At 41.8% G+C, this 18,000-nt stretch overlaps 1 protein-coding gene across 2 annotated transcripts; it reads right to left on the bottom strand.

Moving 5' to 3' along the window:
* Positions 1-8,348: 8,348 nt before the first annotated feature.
* LOC116710805 (Krueppel-like factor 15) lies at positions 8,349-16,848 on the bottom strand. Of its 2 annotated transcripts, none has more exons than XM_032550045.1 (3): positions 16,675-16,848; positions 14,363-15,469; positions 8,349-11,868 (listed from the first exon to the last, which is right to left on the bottom strand). In XM_032550045.1, the coding sequence occupies exons 2-3, from the start codon at positions 15,421-15,423 to the stop codon at positions 11,700-11,702; spliced, it is 1,230 nt and encodes a 409-aa protein (XP_032405936.1). In that variant the 5' UTR covers positions 15,424-15,469; positions 16,675-16,848; the 3' UTR covers positions 8,349-11,699. The 2 variants fall into 2 exon arrangements, with proteins under 2 accessions (XP_032405936.1, XP_032405937.1); XM_032550046.1 differs by having other exon boundaries at positions 16,685-16,848.
* Between the last annotated feature and the right edge of the window lie 1,152 nt (positions 16,849-18,000).

Here is an 18,000-nt window from a genome sequence, read left to right as displayed (position 1 = left end):
TACTTAAATGCGCCATTAAATAAACAGAGATCACTTCCTCCATTGTTTGTTTTCGTCTCTGGTTTTAGCTCAAGCTTTTTTTCATTTCTTTCAACTATAAAGAAATGAGTGACAGATCACCTGTTGTTTTTCCTTGTAGGATGCATGTTACAAATCCAAGGCATATTTTTAAAATGTTTATTTTTCAAAAGCATGTATAAATTTCTTCTTCCTTCATACTAAATCTAAATAAAATTGAGTACCTTGTGATTGTAACTCGACGTAACACTCGACTCAAAAATAGTTTTTAAAAAATTGCCAAATGATTTAAAAGTCATGCATGATTTGACTCACAGTTATGCACTATTTTGTGTTGTTCTTTGTCATAAAGTCTAAATCAAACATATTGTCATTTCCAGTTTGAAAGCAACATGAAACTTATGAATTGTTTTGCAACGCACTCTATATTGTTCTGTCATGTTGCACCTAAAAAAAATAATCAAGATTGCATCATGAAAAAACAAAGAATTTTTTTTCAGATGATTAACTTCTGAGCAGCGCTAGAAACTTTAGTGTCGTGCTCCAATATCAGGCTAACCCAGTTCTGTACTCTAACAGTAACTGTGGGTGAAATAAAACGTATCGCAGCTCAATTGAATTGCATCCAATGGAATATAATTATTTTTGCTACAACTTTTTTTTACTGTATCAGTATCAGTTGGTGGGAAATGCTTGCTGTCTTTGTTAGAAATGGAATTCCCACATTTGGAATCAGAATTCTAAGAAATTCTCTGGATTAATATAAAAAGCAAAACAACTTATTGCTGCACTCAGCCTGAACTGTAGATCTACGAATCACCACCAAGGGGCAGTGCATCACAATAATCCTCAGAACCAAGCTGCGAAATGACCAATTACACGAATAATGTCCTGCTCTCTGTGTATTATACATAAAAGGGAAGTTCTACGATCAAATGTGAATGAAGGTTGATAGTGTCAAGCTCTCCAATGTTAGCCCTTTCATGTATAGCGGTCACTACAGTGGACAGCTTTCTAGAAGCCATTTTCTTGTGTTTCTTGTAGATGTTTATGTTATAAAAGCACAAACACCACTAAAGTGGGCACCAGGGCATCAGGCAACACACTGCCAACTACTGTCCATCTACTACAAGATTTTTTTTTTTTGTTAAATCCAATAGGGCGGACAGACAGAAGTGTATCAGACTAACTCGGGAGTATCCAGTCCTCCCTCCTACTGTGGAAATTTCTTGGAGGTAAAAGAAATATTGTGACATCAAAAAACCCATAAAGACTAATACTACTGATGTATTTTCTAAATAACAATTTTATATTTGGAGAAAATTACTACTGATCACCTGTCCACCGAAGTGGACGTCATGCATCAGTGACAATATTTTGACAGGTATTGATATCAATACTCTTGAGTATAGATCTACAATATGGAACATTTCCAGCAAATATTTTGACTGTAAATAAATTGACATATTGTAGTTCTTAACTTGAACTCCATTGTTACCAATAAGAAGTAACGTTTTTATACTTTACTGGCCAATGGGAGCAGTAGTGACAGTGGAGATGAGGATGATGAAGAAGCAAGATGTTGAGGGACATGAAATAACTGGATATGAAGCACCTACAGATTACAAACCTGTACGCATTCCAAAAAAGAAAAAATAAATTCTGGCCTTAACAGATCAGGAATAGAAGACATTTCCAGTAATAAATATGGGATCATGTCATACCTCAGATACCCAAGGTCAAGAATGCAAGAATGTATTGATCGTAAGAATCAGGTCTTCACCTTGACATCATACTAAGTGTTTTTTCACTTCTTGGAGCAGGCGTATCTTTTACATTTCAAGGCATCTGTAGCTTGTGTGCTAATAAATGAGGGTTCCATCCAAACACGCTCAAGAGTACCGGTGCCATCCCATTGAAACGCAGACCGTTGTCTAAGGCAGTGGTGTCCTAAGTTGGTCCTTGAGGGCCGGCGTCCTGCATGTTCTAGTTCTCTGCCTGGTGGTAACAACTTCCTCCTCGGCATTTCTCCTGAGATCTTCTAATGAGCCACCATTTGATCCAAGTGGGTTGAAGTAGAAAGAAAACTAAGACATGCAGGACGCCGGCCCTCCATGACCGACTTTGGACACCATTGGTCTAAGACACCCCATGAGATCCAGCTGAGGTCTGGGGAACATTGGCCCTACCTCACTGCAGCCAAAACTATCAACATGCAATGATTCAGCCTGCAGACAAAATTAAATACATTTGCATCCAATGTGTTGTTTGCAGCCTGGGTGCTTTGCGCCTTTTCATATGAGATAGCCTTGATTTTTAGAAGTCTGAAACTGAAGAGCCAGTACTGTTATGTTACAGAAAACAACAGAATGCTGAAGTGTCATATTCAACGTTGTTAGTTTTATAAAAATTTAAAATGTCCATAATGAAATCATACTGCTTGAGAAGGAGCCAAAATAAGACTAAAATGAGACCAAGCGGTTGAATGAGAGGGATTGAATTAAAGGATCAGAACATTAGACTAGGAGGAGAGTTGAATACAATGTTCTATATTTATGCATTCTGTTAACTAATGTCAAAATATATTCACAATATAATTTACAGCATTTCAATAGTTGTAAGCGCAAGTTGTCCACCTAAGTGGACACTTGGACAAATCCTACAAAAAAATTACAAAATTTTTTTCCCCACCTTATTTTTATCCCCTGAGAAAATTTATAACACTTGGGAAAAAAAATCCTGACATACAGGATCATAATTCATGCATGAAAGGGTTAGTATCTATATTACCAAGAAAATATAGATATGTTTTCTCCAGATTATTACAAGACAAGACAAGAAGTAAAAACCACAATGAATAAGTTTATCTCTATAGCACAGGGGCGTCAAACTCAAATACACAGTGGGCCAAAATTTTAAATTGAACAAAGCCACGGGCCAAGGTTGAACATTTTATAAATAAATATTGAACAAGCAAGGCTTATATAACTTAAAGTGCAGGCGTGCATAATTGAGTTGCTAAAAATAATGATAAAACATATAAATGGCATATTAAATAAAATTTAAATAAAAATTGAATGCCTCCTTTCTGAGGTAAATGTCAAAATTTGCTTCGTACACAGGCTAATAAATTTGAAAGTAAAATAACATAACAACTATGAATAAATCATTAAATAAACTATGAATAAACCATTCAGGCCTTGGAGTAACAAGAAAAGGTGCATAGAAAACTTATTTATTGCTCATTTTGCGACACACTGATCTACTCTGATGCGGCCAGGCCAGACACCTGGCATCTTTTCTTGGATGCCAGTTCATCAATGTCGGGGCTCAGAGTTTGAGCTGAGGAAACCTTCATTATCGAACAAAGATGTTCGTCAGTCAGACGCCTCCTGTGAGACGTTTTCGTCATCTTCACTGAGGAGAAAAGTTGCTCACATACATACAGTATGTAAACAGATATTCTGTCTCCCACCTGTCCAGAAAAGTTCTATTTTCTGTCTTTCTTTTCGCCATTTTTTGGTAGGGTAACACAGTGACAGCTGTAGTTTGAGGTCGCAGTGTGGTTTGGGGGAGAGATGCGGGGTGCGCCGGGGCTTTCAACCGAAGGAGTGCGCAAGAAGACGGATCACCACCTTCCTAATACATCCATGTCCGCTACCATAAGAGATACTGACACAGAGGAGGAGGCGTGTCTGCCTCTGTCCTGATTGACGCGCCAAAAAAACAGCAGAGCATCATGGGATTTGTAGTATAAGCGGTGAATGGGGAGTCAGCGTTGCCACCGTATAATACCGGCGGGCCGGCTCTAATATTAATTTGAAATTGCTTCGCGGGCCAAATATAATTACACTGCGGGCCAAATTTGGCCCGCGGGCCAGAGTTTGACACCTATGCTATAGCATATTTCAGCGACAAGGCAGTTCAAATCGCTTAATACGATTAACACAATTAAAAAGTAACACAAAACAAACCATTTTATTAAGGTCAGAATTTGAATAGAGGTAATTAGAAGCTGTAATACAGTCCAGAATTAATCTATTTTTCAATTATTATTATTATTATTAAAGGTGGGTGGGTGCAGTCTCTTGTTTAATGTTAATTAACTTTTATTTGTCATTATTTTGTACAAATCAGTTTTAAATTTGACATAATTTTTCTTGTCAAATTTGTCAACAAAAAAAAAAAGAAATGATTGATCATGTAAAAGCAATCAATAGGATAAAACAGAGGAGAGTTAGTACACGCAATACGAGCCATAATCAAAGGTTGTTAGATGCTGCTTAGAAAAACAAAGTTATTTTCTGCTGCTTGTTCAAAGTAAGTGTTAAGTTCTAACATGCATCGCAATAGGAGGAACAACAAGAAAATAACTGGGCTGACCTGCTCCAGACTAAGGAGCAGGAAAAACTTTGAATTCTAGAATGAACTTCATTAACCTGTTTTCATCACAACTCTGATGTCACAGGGACTAAAAACTGTACACAACAAAAAAGGGAAGAGGGTTTCTGGTTGGTGGTGGTAATCAGGCCCAAGCCTGTTTGGAGCCCTAAGCAGATTTTCATTTGGGGCCCCACATACCAACATGTCAACACCAGATGCTCTGTCATTCCTAAACCACTTTAGCTGTGCAATACGCCTACTATCGTTTACCATTAGCGTCATTCATTCATTTTTAGCTGATTTGCTGAATATGAATGAGCTGGTTTGTACAACTGCATATTAAAGCCATAGTAGATAGCAAAAAAAGAAGGAGGATATTTCCACCGAAAAATGAAATCTGCAATTTTGACATTCAACTCAGAAATTGTCTAGAGAAAACAAAGACATTTTTGAGCTTGAAAAGTTGAAAATCTGCTAGAAAATTACAGAAATGTCCTTGTTTTTTCAAAATTTCTGAGTGTTTTAGCAGAAATTGACTCTTTATGCTTTTCTTTCTATTTACAACTCCCCTAGTATGTTTAGGATAAAAACATTTTCAATAGTTTATTTAATTGTGTTTCGTCTAGCTGTTCAAAAACATCGATTTTACATAATGCTGCCCCTTTAATCTGTGTGTGTGACACATGCTTCAGTAGATTCAAGGAAACGTTGGTAGCAAAGACAAAAGACGATAAGGGGAAAAACATGTTTACAGAGTTTAAATATGATGGAAAAGCTGGAAGCAGTTCCACAAATCAAGAAAAACTCTCCTCGTCTCTTTAGCTTAGTAGGAATATTTTCTTATCATTCTGCTCGCTTTGAAAAAGCAGCCTTGTTCCTGTTTATAACACAGCGCTCTGTCCTATAGTAACCTCTGCTTGTGACTGTTGTCAACTCATCCTGTCACATTAGCGCCTCTGGCCTTGTTTCATTTCTGAGAGGAAACACCCTCTCTCTCTCTCTCTCTCCTTCAGGCCTGCTCTTTGGGCCCTCTTGTTCAGCCTGTAATTGAAGCATGTCCACAAAAATCAGACCAGGGGTCTTCTTTACTGAAAACAAAACGAGACGTCGAGCACGATGTGAAGAGGCAGTGCAGGAAAGCCACAGCTCCAGTGTTTGGCTTTGAAGCTGCTCCCGGTTTCCTCTCAGCGCTGCCTTCCAGCCGAGCGCAACTGGAAATACCGAGGCGATAAGCATGCAGATAGAGCTGCAGCTGCAGCAGCAGCAGTTGCATCACAGTTCACGGGTAATTACAGGATTGAAACCTGTCTGCAACATATATATATAGATATATATAGATATATATATATGTCTTAATCTGCAGGCTCGCTGGAGGGGCCTTGATGTGGTTACCGTGGCACCCACTCTGCTGTAATCCATGCTGCTGTTATCCAGCTCTGCAGGAAAATCAGTTTGCGGCTATCATGGAGAGAAGGTGACTAAAAAAAAACCCAAAAACAACAGCAAAAAGCTGAACGCTACTGTGTGGCTAGTTGATGTGGTAAAGAGGGAATCTTGGTGGATTAGTAAGACATCATTTTAAAGATTGTTGTTGAGATTGATAAGAAACTACATCCATCCATCCATTTTCTTCCACCCTTATCCCATCGGGGTCAGGAGGGGCGCTGGTGTCTGTCTCCACCTGTCAACAGGCGAGAGGTGGGGTCACCCTGGACAGGTCACCAGTCCGTCGCAGTTGATTAGAAATTGATTTTTAAAATATTTTTATTGTACTGGTTATGCGTGACTGTGAAGTGGAAATAAAATGGTAGATGTCTTTTAAAATATTTAACATACAGTGTGTAAAATAAGCATTGAACACCACAGTTGTTCGTATTACCAGCTGATATTCATTTGCACTGACCAGGGAAAGAATGGCTTTCTGATCACTGATAGGTTTCAGCTGATGTCTTTGCTTTTCATGCATTTTTCCACCTTCTCTTCCTGCATGTGTTCAGCACTTTTTTACCTGTATTGTTTTACATTACTCAAGAACACATCACTTAATTTCTGAACTTGTATTGGTTTCTTTCTTTGCATGGATTACTTGGGTTGTCACAAACGCTTGGAGAAATTTCATGTCAGTAGCACCTGTAGAAATATGTTTACTGTGAAAAATGATGTGTTCAATACTTATTTTACCGCCGTGTATAAAAATCTCCACCAGTGTTGCTCTTTGTCACCGATTATTTTCATTATCACTATGTACAGAATTTGTAAGCACAGTCAAAGTGTTGCCAGAATCTGTTTTGATGGCATCAGGATTAGGTTTCTGCTTTTTGCTTTACCTCTTTTTTTTTTTTAATTGGTGAAGTATGTATATGATATGATTAGCTGGTGTATGTGCAACCCACCACTTCTAGTGCTAATGACTCAGTCCTTACTCAGGTTAGTAAAAATCTAGTTGTGGCAACAGCTGCAATGAAGAGTTTGTGATAAATGGCAGAGTCTTCAAGGGTCACTACTGAGAAAAGTTGAGAAACTTTCCTTTGCAGAAACATTTTTCATCTGACAGTTTCCAAGTGTGAGTGACATGGTAAGGTTTTATCACACTATCTGAATTGGATTTACATCCAGACTTTGGATAGGCCACTCAAAAGATCCATTTAATTTTTTTTTTTACCAATTCAGACTAGCCTTGCTGGTGTGTTTTGTATTGTTGTCCTGTGATTGTGCATAAGGACCTGTAGTCAGACTTTCTTCTGTACGGTTTTCAGAGCAAATTTCAGGACTCCATCAATTGAGTTGTCCAGGTCTTGAAGACGCAAACCCCACTCTACCACCATGTTTGACTGTCATGATATTCTGTTTCTGAAAAGCTCTTGGTTTTGGGTCAGATGTAACATGACACACACCTTCCTAAAAGTTCCACCTCATCTCTGCAAATTTTGAAAAAAGATCTTGGGGTCATTTTTGCCACAGTGTGTGATGGGCCCTTTTGGTCAAGCAGTGGTTTTGATCTTAGAATCTTCCCACAGAGAACTTTTTTTTTTCTTTCTTGATAAATCTTCAATCCTGGTCCTAATTGACACAACTGAGATCCTTGGAGCTTTAGAAGTTGTTCTAGGTCAGTGCTTTCCAACTCCACTCCTCAAGATCTACCATTTTGTTACTTGCAGACACATCCTTTCACTAACACATCTGACTCAAATGATTGAACTTCTTCAGCTCTGCAGAGGCCCAGCAACCAACCATCCATTGTTCCTCACTCCAATAATTATTCTATACAGGTTGAACAGTTTAGACCTTTTTGAAGAAGCAAAGGATCCAGACTCTTTGCTTCATCCAAAGGGTCTGGACCCTCAGCTATTCAGAAACAACTGCCTCCTGGAGCCGCAGACTCTGTTGGAGTCTTAGATAGCTAACACTTGGCCATGACGTATGTAATCCACCAGCTCAACTCGAAATAAAGTTACCCTATGAAGCTTTCTGGAAATTGCTTGTACTGTAAACAATCATCCCCAACTACAAAGAGAGAAGTGCCAAACCAAACAACATCTTTGCCAGCAATAAAATGTCTTAAACATTCCTCTTGGTCTGACTTTAGCTGCTCAATATTTGGAAGTTTGGCCAACATGGACTGAATGGCTTAGTTCACTTCCTCTACTGCCATTGCCAAACTACAACCCTGTACATATAGGCAGACTGCAATTCTAAAACAGCACAGAAAATTATCATCATTCACAACTACTGTTTACTGATAGGCTCGTAAAGAATGAAATAATTATTTGAATACTCTTTTTATATGTATTCTAAGGTTATCTTTGTCCGATATTAAAATTTCTTGATCTGTAACATTCAAGTGTGACAAAGAAGCAAAAATAGAAGAAATCTGGAAGGGGCAGGAACCTTTTCACACAGATGTGTGTGAATATACACATACATACAGATTACACAATACACCATTGGTCATTTTTATTTTTGCAAATAGGAAAATAGCATATTTAATATTAAAAAAAAAAAAAAACTAAAGAAAAACATGTGTATCCGAGTGTGCATATATGCGAGTGTGTGTATACGTCTATAAATGTATAAATTTTACAAACACATACTACACGCAGGCAGGTTATCTGCTCGACAAGATACACAGGCGTGGGCGGGATAAAAAGAGAATCTGATGATGATTAGAGCACAGGTCTGGATGTAGGTCAGTAGAAGCAGCCTGGGGAGGCTCAGACACAAAGACAGCTCCAGTTCAGACGGATCAGCACGCCTGCCCCGTCTGTCTGTTCCACCGCCAGCTTCTGTTTGCACTGTGAAACCTGGGGAGTACGCTAAATGCTATGGGAGACAGAGGTGACGATGGCTGCTGTGTTAAATGGCTGCTACACGAGCAAGGGCTGTACGTCTGAGCCTGATCCAAAAGCACCGATGTCTGCTGAGCTTATGCTAGATTAGTCTAGCTAGTTTTTAGTAGTAAGTGCGTGTGCTGGTTCCCCCCAGACGAGCCAGGTGTGTAAAAGTTTCCCACTTTCGTGTGTGCAGAGGGTTGTTGTGAAGCACTGGTAGGTCGAAAAGCACCAACGTGTTGAGATCCAAGAACAAATGTTTTAACCTTCTGTAAAAGCATGTGGTTTTGTTTTGGTTTCGCATTTGATGGTTCCAATACAAAACCCGGAAGAGCCGATGGCGGCTCAGTTCTTCAAACACAAGTGCACTTAAAAACCAGCAGTTTTAGCTTATTGGTTTGTGAATGGGCAGAGTAGGAGTCATAATCCCAAACTATGAACTGTCCTACATTCCACACACTGATCACGCTACAATCAAGCTTTACAAAATGGACCAAACAGTTCTCAAGGAACACGACTAAATAGCTTAATGCACTGATTGAAAATCCTCTTTGAATTAACAAAAAAAACATGTATTATATCAAGGCAACAAACTGTACATGTGTTATCTTGTCCTTTGTATTGCATACACATTATAGTATTCTAATGAGGCATGGGCCAGTATGAGACTCATGGTTTAACTATAAATAAACACCATATTTCATGGTAGTAACACAAATATCTTGAGAAAAACCCATTTATTTCAAGCAGCATCCCAGCTGTGGTGAATACACCTTGATAAGAGTAATGAACAATGCTGCTTCAGCTTCCACACCAAGTCTGATCTTTTTCTCTTTTTGTTTCCAAGACATTTACATTTGTCTTTTTGATCAGTATGAAAAAAAAGAGTTGCCTTCAATAAGCCAGCTGACTGGATATGTACAGCAACAGGTGGGGGAAGGGCAGCACTGCTTTCCTGTACTCTCCACATGGTCAGAGAAAACTCCAGTCACCCCAACACTTTGCCTGGTTTTTCATGAAGGGTGCATGCCCACCGGCCCTATTCAGTCCGCTTTACTCAAACTCCAGTCCGTTTGCCTAGAATGTCCGGTTTGTTTGGGTAGGTGTGAATATGTAATCGAACTGTGATGCAAACTCTCGTTCGCCTACAAACCTAGGTCTCTGTTCGTTTAAAGTGAACTCTGACATGGTTCGAATTCATATGTGAATGCCAAGTGGACCAGAGACCCCTCCAAAAGCAAGAAGCGGACTACAGCGCAGGGCATTCTGGGTAAATACAAATAGAACAAACCTGTGAGTCTACCGCTAGCAGTTTTGTCTTTTTGCTAGATGTAGCTGCTAAAATCTGACGCCACTCCATTTTTTGTTTGCATTTCGTGAAGGAGGAAGTTGCGCTCAGTGTCTTCTTTGGAGGTTTTCTTGTTGTTTCCTTCAGTGATACTGAATACAACGCCACCACGGGCGAGGGGAGGAACAGGTTTTTCAAAGGGTTTGGTTCGATTGACACAATGCAGTGTGAAAGCGAACCGCAGCAGCTCAAAATGGAACAATGTTACCGTTTTGGTCCCCAATCGAACCGAGTCCACCGGACTATTAGGTGTGAAAACACCCTAAAAGCACTTTAAAATCATAGAAAATAGTTTAGCTGATGCTCCTTTGCACTGAAAAGAGTCAGTTGTGGTAGTTTAAACATCTGATGAGGTTGTCTCCCTCTGAAGGCTTTCTGGGTACGACCCACTGAGGAAACCCTGTGTATCAGAGGTAAGTATATGGTATACCCTGACACCCTTACCTGGCCCATGCCTAATGCTAATCCACACGATTGGACAGATGTTAGCTGCTTTTTCATCTATTTAAACTACTAGCTTTTGTTGCTGCTAAAATCCAACATAATGATGGTTACAATAAGTGCTACTGTAATAAAGTAAGAGCAGTGTTTCATGTCACCGTTGCACCAACGGGCCCACCGGTTCTCGAGGCCACAGAAGTCGGCTGCACACTGATCTGCCGGTAACAAGGAGCTTATAGACGGTCACGCATCGAGAGTGTCGCTTTCACTCTCCTGCGGGACCGGAACAGGGATTTCTGGTTTGGCAACCTCCCTGTTGGGAATCACAGTTAAATATGAGCAGTCATCGGACAACAACACAACAATGGGATGAAGACAAGTTGGTGATCATGGCAAAAGGCAGCGATCAAGAGATTGGGCATACAGATCCAGATAAAGTGGCTCATGATTGGGTGAATGCTTCGAAAGGCCAGCGTTGATTGCATAAAATACTAACTTGGGAATTTCTGCACAGATTTACATAATTTTGAGCGAAGCCCAGAGTTTGGTACAATTCGATTGTCTCTGAAATGCGACGGCAGCTCCGAACCGCGTCTTCTGCTTTGCTGTTCATACTTGCATCCAGGACAGAACGCTGCCACAAGGAGCGTAACCATCCAACCCTTGTGACTGGATCACATGACACCAACCGGGACACAGAAGAGGAAAACGTTAGACGCTTCTTGTGCACGTGAACCCTGAAATTTGGCTTCAAGGAAGAGGGACAACTGGCAGATGTAAAGACGAGAAATTATACAACTACAGATGTTCCCATTATTGGTTAGTGTCCCTCTTCCTAAAGCGGCTGGGAGTTCCAGGCTCCAGGAGCAGCAGTGCAAGCAGTGGCTGGAAGAGGGGCCTCTGGAAGACTGTCTCCTGTGATGTGCGTGTGAATGACAGGAAGTCTTCTCTCGGCTCAGTTTTTCCTGAGGTGGCTGATTGCTCTGTATAAGGTGAACTCCTCAGATGCGACGATTGACAGGAGAACGGCGGAGAGGAAGAGAAAGGAAGGAAACCAGAAGGGGCCGGGGGGAAACAACAGCCAGCTCTCCGGATTCTTCGGAAAGTTCTGCTTGTGAAAGCACCAAAAAGTCCTGAGGGAAGCCTGAGCCCCAGACCTGGTTCGCACAGGCCCAGAGCGGTCACACAGTGGTCCGGATCACCCTGCTGGGCCGGGAGCTGCGGTGGACCTTCGTGTGTTTGCTTAAATGGTCGCTGCGGGCAAACTTCTTCTCGCACAGAGTGCACTCGTATGGTTTGACGCCCGAGTGAGAGCGGCGGTGGCGAGACAGCTCGTCCGATCGGGAGAACCTGGGCGTGTGAGAGCAGGAGGTCAGGGTGAGGAAGATGTTACACAACTTAAAGCAGTAGAGTTTACAGACATTTGGAAAAGCGTGGCATGCACTTGTATTCAACACCTGAGTCAATACTTTGTAAAATCATCTTTTGCTCCAATTCAAGCTGTAAGTTTTTTTTCTCCATCACTTTAGCAACTATACAGACCTGAAATTTTTACTCATTTTTCTTTGCAGTAATGCTAAAACTCAGATTGTGAGAAGTAAAAAAAAAAAAAAAAGCTTCGCTACAGCATGACCCTGCCACCACCGTGTTTCACAGTGGGTGTGATATGTTCAGGGTGGTTTTCCTACACAAATGCTGCAATTGTGGTCTTATCTAACCAGACCCCAGCCTTTTAACATGTTAATATTCAAGTAATATAACCAAAACGTAAATACTGAGGAAAGGATCCTTTATAAAGAAATTTTTTAAATGTAATTATAACCAGGATAATCTTTTCCATTTTTGTTAGATTCACTTTTATTTATTTTTACTTAAAGATTTATTTTAAAATAAAATCCTCTTTTCCTTAATTTCTTTTGAGCACAAAAATAAACCAAGCAAGAACAAACACCATTCAGTGTGTCTGTTCTCACGTGGTTTTAGGGTCACATGACCAGCCATACGTCAGCGACTTAATAGACAGCTGCTGCTTACATGGCTGCTGCTCACCGGGCTGGGAAGGAGACGCCGGCCATCGCTGCTGTGCATGTATCATTGTGCATTAAAACCTTCACCGGATCACACAGTATGACAAGTGGGAACTGGCCAGGTCCCTGTTTCCAGAACCTATTTCAGATCCAGTTCCAGATCCTGATCCTGATCCACGATTCTGATTGTCTGTTGCCAAGTGGACCAGACTGGCGAGCTAAACCATACAGCGAATCAAGAGATACGTCACATCCTGTCAACTCCTTCCAATTTGGTAGTTGACATTCAATATATAATTAATCAGAGACTGACGGATGTAGAGGACTCAGTAAAAGATCATAAATGTTGGGTCCTAATTATGGTTTGCAGCTTCTGTCATTTTGCTTCCTGATTTCTAAGAATTTTTTTGGTTTAAACCATATAAACCCTTCTTGTGCTGTAAAATGAATGCTGAACTTGTTTTTTTAGCACTAACCATGGAAATTTTAGTTCTGACAATGTAACAATAGTAGTATAACTTTATTCATAAAGTTTACCAATGAAGAATAGGAAAGCTCAACATAAAATATGGAAATGTTGATTTAGGATCAATTAAACATAATTAGCCTAATTTAATGACAAATTAGCAGCTAACTGATCGCTTATGCGACTAAGAATGACTCAAATAGGCAGCAGGTGGCTACACTAATCTGTCTAATCAACATTCATTTGCAGACAGATGTTAAAGTGATTCTTTCACTAACATTGCTGAAATATTTCCTCTGCATACAGTAAATATTTCTGCACTGGGTAAAAGAAGGCTTATGTTCACTCTGCTCCCTCATCCTGGTACTTAACACAATAAACTGCAACAGACTGAATTCATCCCGATTCAATGACATGTCCGTTCTTTTTCAAAGCTTGTCGTTTTCTTTTAACTGCGTCATTTTGTGTAATCTCAATTGAGTTTTTTTTCCTAAATCCTGGTAAAATAAAGGTTTAATAGTAATAATAATAAAAAATCTCATACAGTGCCTTGCAAAAGAATAATATACAATGTGAACTTTTCCCCATTAAAACTACTCTCCATACTGGTCACTTTTACAGTGTCCAAAGTAGATTTATATACTAAGAAATTAAAACATAAACAAGAAAATAATAAAATATAAAATACTGTCATGGTCTAATGAGGTATATTGACTCCATAGATTGAGGTATCATTACAAAGATAATATATCTTTTTTTTATTTTATTTCATATATTTACATATGTACTGCCTGTTTAGAAGGATTTCTATGGATGGTTGATTGATGCTAGTTGCTTATGCAAATTGACTTTTGAGAGAAGGGTAAGACTATGTCAGACTGCTTTTTCTTCCAGGTACTCCTTTTCATTTAAAACTTTTGTTCACATCAACATGTTGAATTTTTATCTTTTCCCTCTGTTTTATGACTCTGCATGTCATTCTGTTGTATGATATTTTAATGCTTTCTGAACAGGTCGCTGTTGAAAATGAGAATTTGTTCTCAATCAACGTATCTGGTCAAATAAAGGTGAAATAAAAATAAATAAAAGGTTTGTTTGACACGCTGCACTGGTGTTAATAGATATTGATGTGTTAAAATGGCCCAGTTAAAGTCCAGACCCAGACCCATTTGACAAGGACTTAAAACTCCTGTTTTGAGTTTTTTAGTTCTGCTTTCATCCAAGCTGACTGAGGTAGAGCTATTGTGAAGAGAGCAATGGTAACATCTAAACAGGTTTAAATGCGTCGACCTCCAACAATCAGGAGGACTTTGTGCTATAACTGAAGGAATCTTATCTGAGGTTGACGTACTTCCAGCCGCAGTCTGGCCAGCTGCAGGTGTACGGCTTCTCCCCTGTGTGCCGGCGGAAGTGGGCCTTAAGATGACTGCTCTTTGTGTACATCTTCCCACAGCCTGGGTGGGAGCACTTGTGGACCCTCTCGGTGGGCGACGCCCTGTTTGCCCGGGGGGGCGCTGCCTTCAGGAGGGCGGCCCCTGGACTGCCCCCCACTGCTGTGATCTCCAGAGTCCTTGTAGTGATGGGCAGAGGAGCGATCTTCACATACTTCTGGTCTGCTGATTTGTTATCGCTGCTGAGTGGCAACAGGCTGCTGGTGGTGGGTGTGGAGGACACTTGGGGGGCCACCAGGGTGAGATTTGGAGCGGTAGCGCCCTGGAGACCCATGACCAGGTGAGTGAGCCAGATGCCGCTCGGGGCTGACGGAGGAGAGCCGGCGGGGGCCTGAGGCTGGGCCAGAGGTAACGGCTGCAGCTGGAGAACCACCGGAGCTCTGAGGAGCATGGGCGGGGTCACCGTGGCTGGAGGAGGGCTTGAGTGACTAAGAGGAGACGGGTCAACCTGGACAGGGGCGTGTTTCTCTTTCTCTTCCTCGGGGGTCTCTGAGGAGGAAGTGCAGAGGGAAGCACCAACTAATGGCTCACTTTTAGTCTCTGTTGATGAAGCCGAGGGTACGGAGGACGACGGAGAATCTTCCTCTCTGCTGCTCCTCATGTCCGCCCTCACCTGCTCCATCTTCTCCTTCAGAAACTCCTCTATGTCCTCCAGGGTGGGAGAGAACGGCGAAGATGGGCGGAAAGAAAACTCCGGCATCCGAGGCTCCTGATAATCCGCTCCCCGGTCGTCCGTCGCGCCTCGATAAACCAGCCGGCTGCTGCCTTCGCTCTCGTCCTCCTCCTCCTCCTCCTCTTCTTCGGGGCTGGAGCCGTGCAGGGCCCCCTGCTGGAAGGCCCCGGGGCTGTCGCAGGAGCGCAAGCACACCGCATCCTCCTCTGAGAAGGAGAACAGGCTGCTGCTGCTGTCCCTGAACAGCTCAGACTCCACAGTCAGTGTTCTGCTGCTGAGGGACACCATTGAGAATAAAAAAAAAAAAACACCCGGGGCAGGAAGTCACAGAAACCTGCAGGGAAAAGAGTCACAGAAAGATTTCAGTGTCCTGGTGGCTGTAAAAGCAAACATTCACTCAAATTGAAGACAATGACATTACTGAAATGGGACGTTTCTTCACAGCTGATGAGGGTCTGAATTGTTCCAAAAAACATGACAGCAACACTTTATAGGAGCTGCAGGAACTTCTTTAACAGCAATTGTGTTCTAGTATTATATATAATTAGTATTATGTATGTGTTTATATATATATATATACTGTATATATACACATAAACAAAAGTAAGGATAGTATACAGTACTGTACAGACAGTGCAGACATATCCCACTAGGTTATCGAATCTTTATCATGGTACAATTCTCTCTAACAGATTTTTACAGGATCAAAAGTTTACATCCCAAACATCTGCTGAATCAGATTGTTTCAGATGTGCCTGGGTTACGTTCAGTCAACATGCACAATGCGTTATATGGCTCTTATTAGTTTTTCCTCCAAACTCAGAGGGTGTTCTTACTTTCAACCATGACTGAATGAGTTTGCGTCGAGCTAAACTGACCGTAGCTAAGTGGGCTACAGTGACAGCGGGAGATTTTGGAAGTTCGTTTTGCCTCGTTGGCAACTCAGACAGGAAGTTTTGAACGAGAGCCACCTACAGGACTTTCTAGTTACATGACTCATTGGTGAACCTGTAACATTTTGGCTTAGCTTCCAACAGATCAATACGCTCATCTAAAATGGAGACTGTTTTGGATGAAAGCACACGCCCCCTCCTCTCCTACTGCTCCTCCACCCTTAACCCTCTCCGTACAGATCAGCATAGCCAGCTATGATTACAGTGGGAAGCTGCTTATGAGTCGGAATGGTTGTTGTTGCTGCTGTCAGACAGCCGGGGCACATGTTGCGGCAGGGCCTGCGTGGAGTTGGGGAGGGGGAACACGGCCCGCAACGACGCGCCCACGAGCATATGGTAAAGCAACCGCAGCTACGGTAAAAACAACAACAGGGGGCCAGAGTCGAAAGCTGGGGAGAAAACCGAGCAGAGTGCAACTGTCTGACGAGGAGAAGCCATCCGCGTGGTTACACAGCGGAGGAATCCACGAGTTTCAAGTTCGGCTGGGTCAAAAAGGGGGGGAAAAAAACACACAGCTCTATTTATACTCCTGCTAGTCTCCAGGAGAGCCGAGCAAGAGTCCCCCGGCCGCCCCAGCTCAACCTACCGTGTCTTACCGGAAGGAGGCTCGGCAATGCGTCGACCTCTCTCCGTCTTCTCGCTGTTTTCTGCTCTCCTCCGTCGTGTTATTGTCGCCCCACGCTCACATCCCGTCCTTGCCACGGGTCCATGTTGGCATTCCTCTTCCACACGTCACGTGACCGCATCGCTGCACAACTCAGAGGCATGGGTCCCGTTCCGCGGCTGTGATTGGTCAAGCGCCACGGAGGCTCGCCTTAAGAGGAAGGCTCTGATTGGCTGCTGTTCGATAAAGTCTGACTGCCATGTGTTACCCAAATGCAGGCTGAAAACCTAAAGATAATGAGCGAAGTAAAGTAAAAAAACTGTAGCTGTCGTTATGGCGGGGTTAATGAGCTAAATAAAAATGACAATACTAATGTAAACGGAAACCATGTTCCAGACTGTTCTCCAAGACCAGCGCAACCAACAAATAGGTTACTGGAGTAGCTCTCTCTCTCTCTTTGTGAATACAGTAAATGTTACTGTCACCTTCAGGCCTCTGTTTTCTTGTCTGTGTCTCCAGCATGACAAAAAAGGGGGATAACATTTTGACTCATCACACTTCATACTGATTAAACATGATTGATAGATTAGTCTTCACCAAACAGAGATTCTTTGAGGGTGTTTTCACACCTCATAGTACAGTAGACTGTTTGGGGACCAAAATTGCAACATTTGTTACATTTTCAGCTGGTGTGGTTCACTTTCACACTGTACTGTGTGAAACGAACCAAGCCCTTTGAAAAACTTGTTTACCCCCTCGCCTGTGTTGGTGCTGCACTAGCAACCACTGAAGGAAATGACACAAAACCCTCTGAAGAAGACACTGAGCGCAACTTCCTTCGTCACAATATTGTGAGCATAAAAAATGGAATGCCGTCAGATTCTAGTGGTCGTGGGATTTTTCTTTCGTCTTTGGCAAAAGACATCGAGCCGTTTATCCCACTAGCATTAGACGAGCATTTGCTTTGATTGTATTTACCCAGAATGCCCCACGCTATAGTCTGCTTCCTGCTTTTGTAGCGGTCTCCAGTTCGCTTGGCGTTCACTCGAACCACACCAGAGTTCACTTCAACCGCACCAAGACCCCGGTGTGTAGGTGGATCAGAGTTTGATTACATATTCACACCTCCCCAAATGAACCAGACGTTGTAGGGAAACGAACTGGACTGATTAACACAGACTAAACAGGCCTGGATTGAAGGCTCCCTAAAACACCCTTAAAACACAAAAAGGACATTTTCAGCATTCCTGAAAAGTGCTACAAAAATCTAATCTACCAACTATCGCAAATCTCACTGTTTTTGCCTCT

Source organism: Xiphophorus hellerii, chromosome 20 (assembly GCF_003331165.1).
Source record: "Xiphophorus hellerii strain 12219 chromosome 20, Xiphophorus_hellerii-4.1, whole genome shotgun sequence".
Classification (NCBI taxonomy): Eukaryota; Metazoa; Chordata; class Actinopteri; order Cyprinodontiformes; family Poeciliidae; genus Xiphophorus; species Xiphophorus hellerii.
Note: the sequence above shows the minus strand (reverse complement) of the source record. Positions and strands in the feature narration are given on the sequence as shown.

Coding starts and splice junctions, on each gene's coding strand:
- LOC116710805 (XM_032550045.1), bottom strand. CDS start 15,423: ATGGTGTCCCTCAGCAGCAGAACACTGACTGTGGAGTCTGAGCTGTTC. Junction 11,869..14,362: donor TGGCCAGACTGCGGCTGGAA/GTACGTCAACCT, acceptor TCACACGCCCAG/GTTCTCCCGATCGGACGAGC.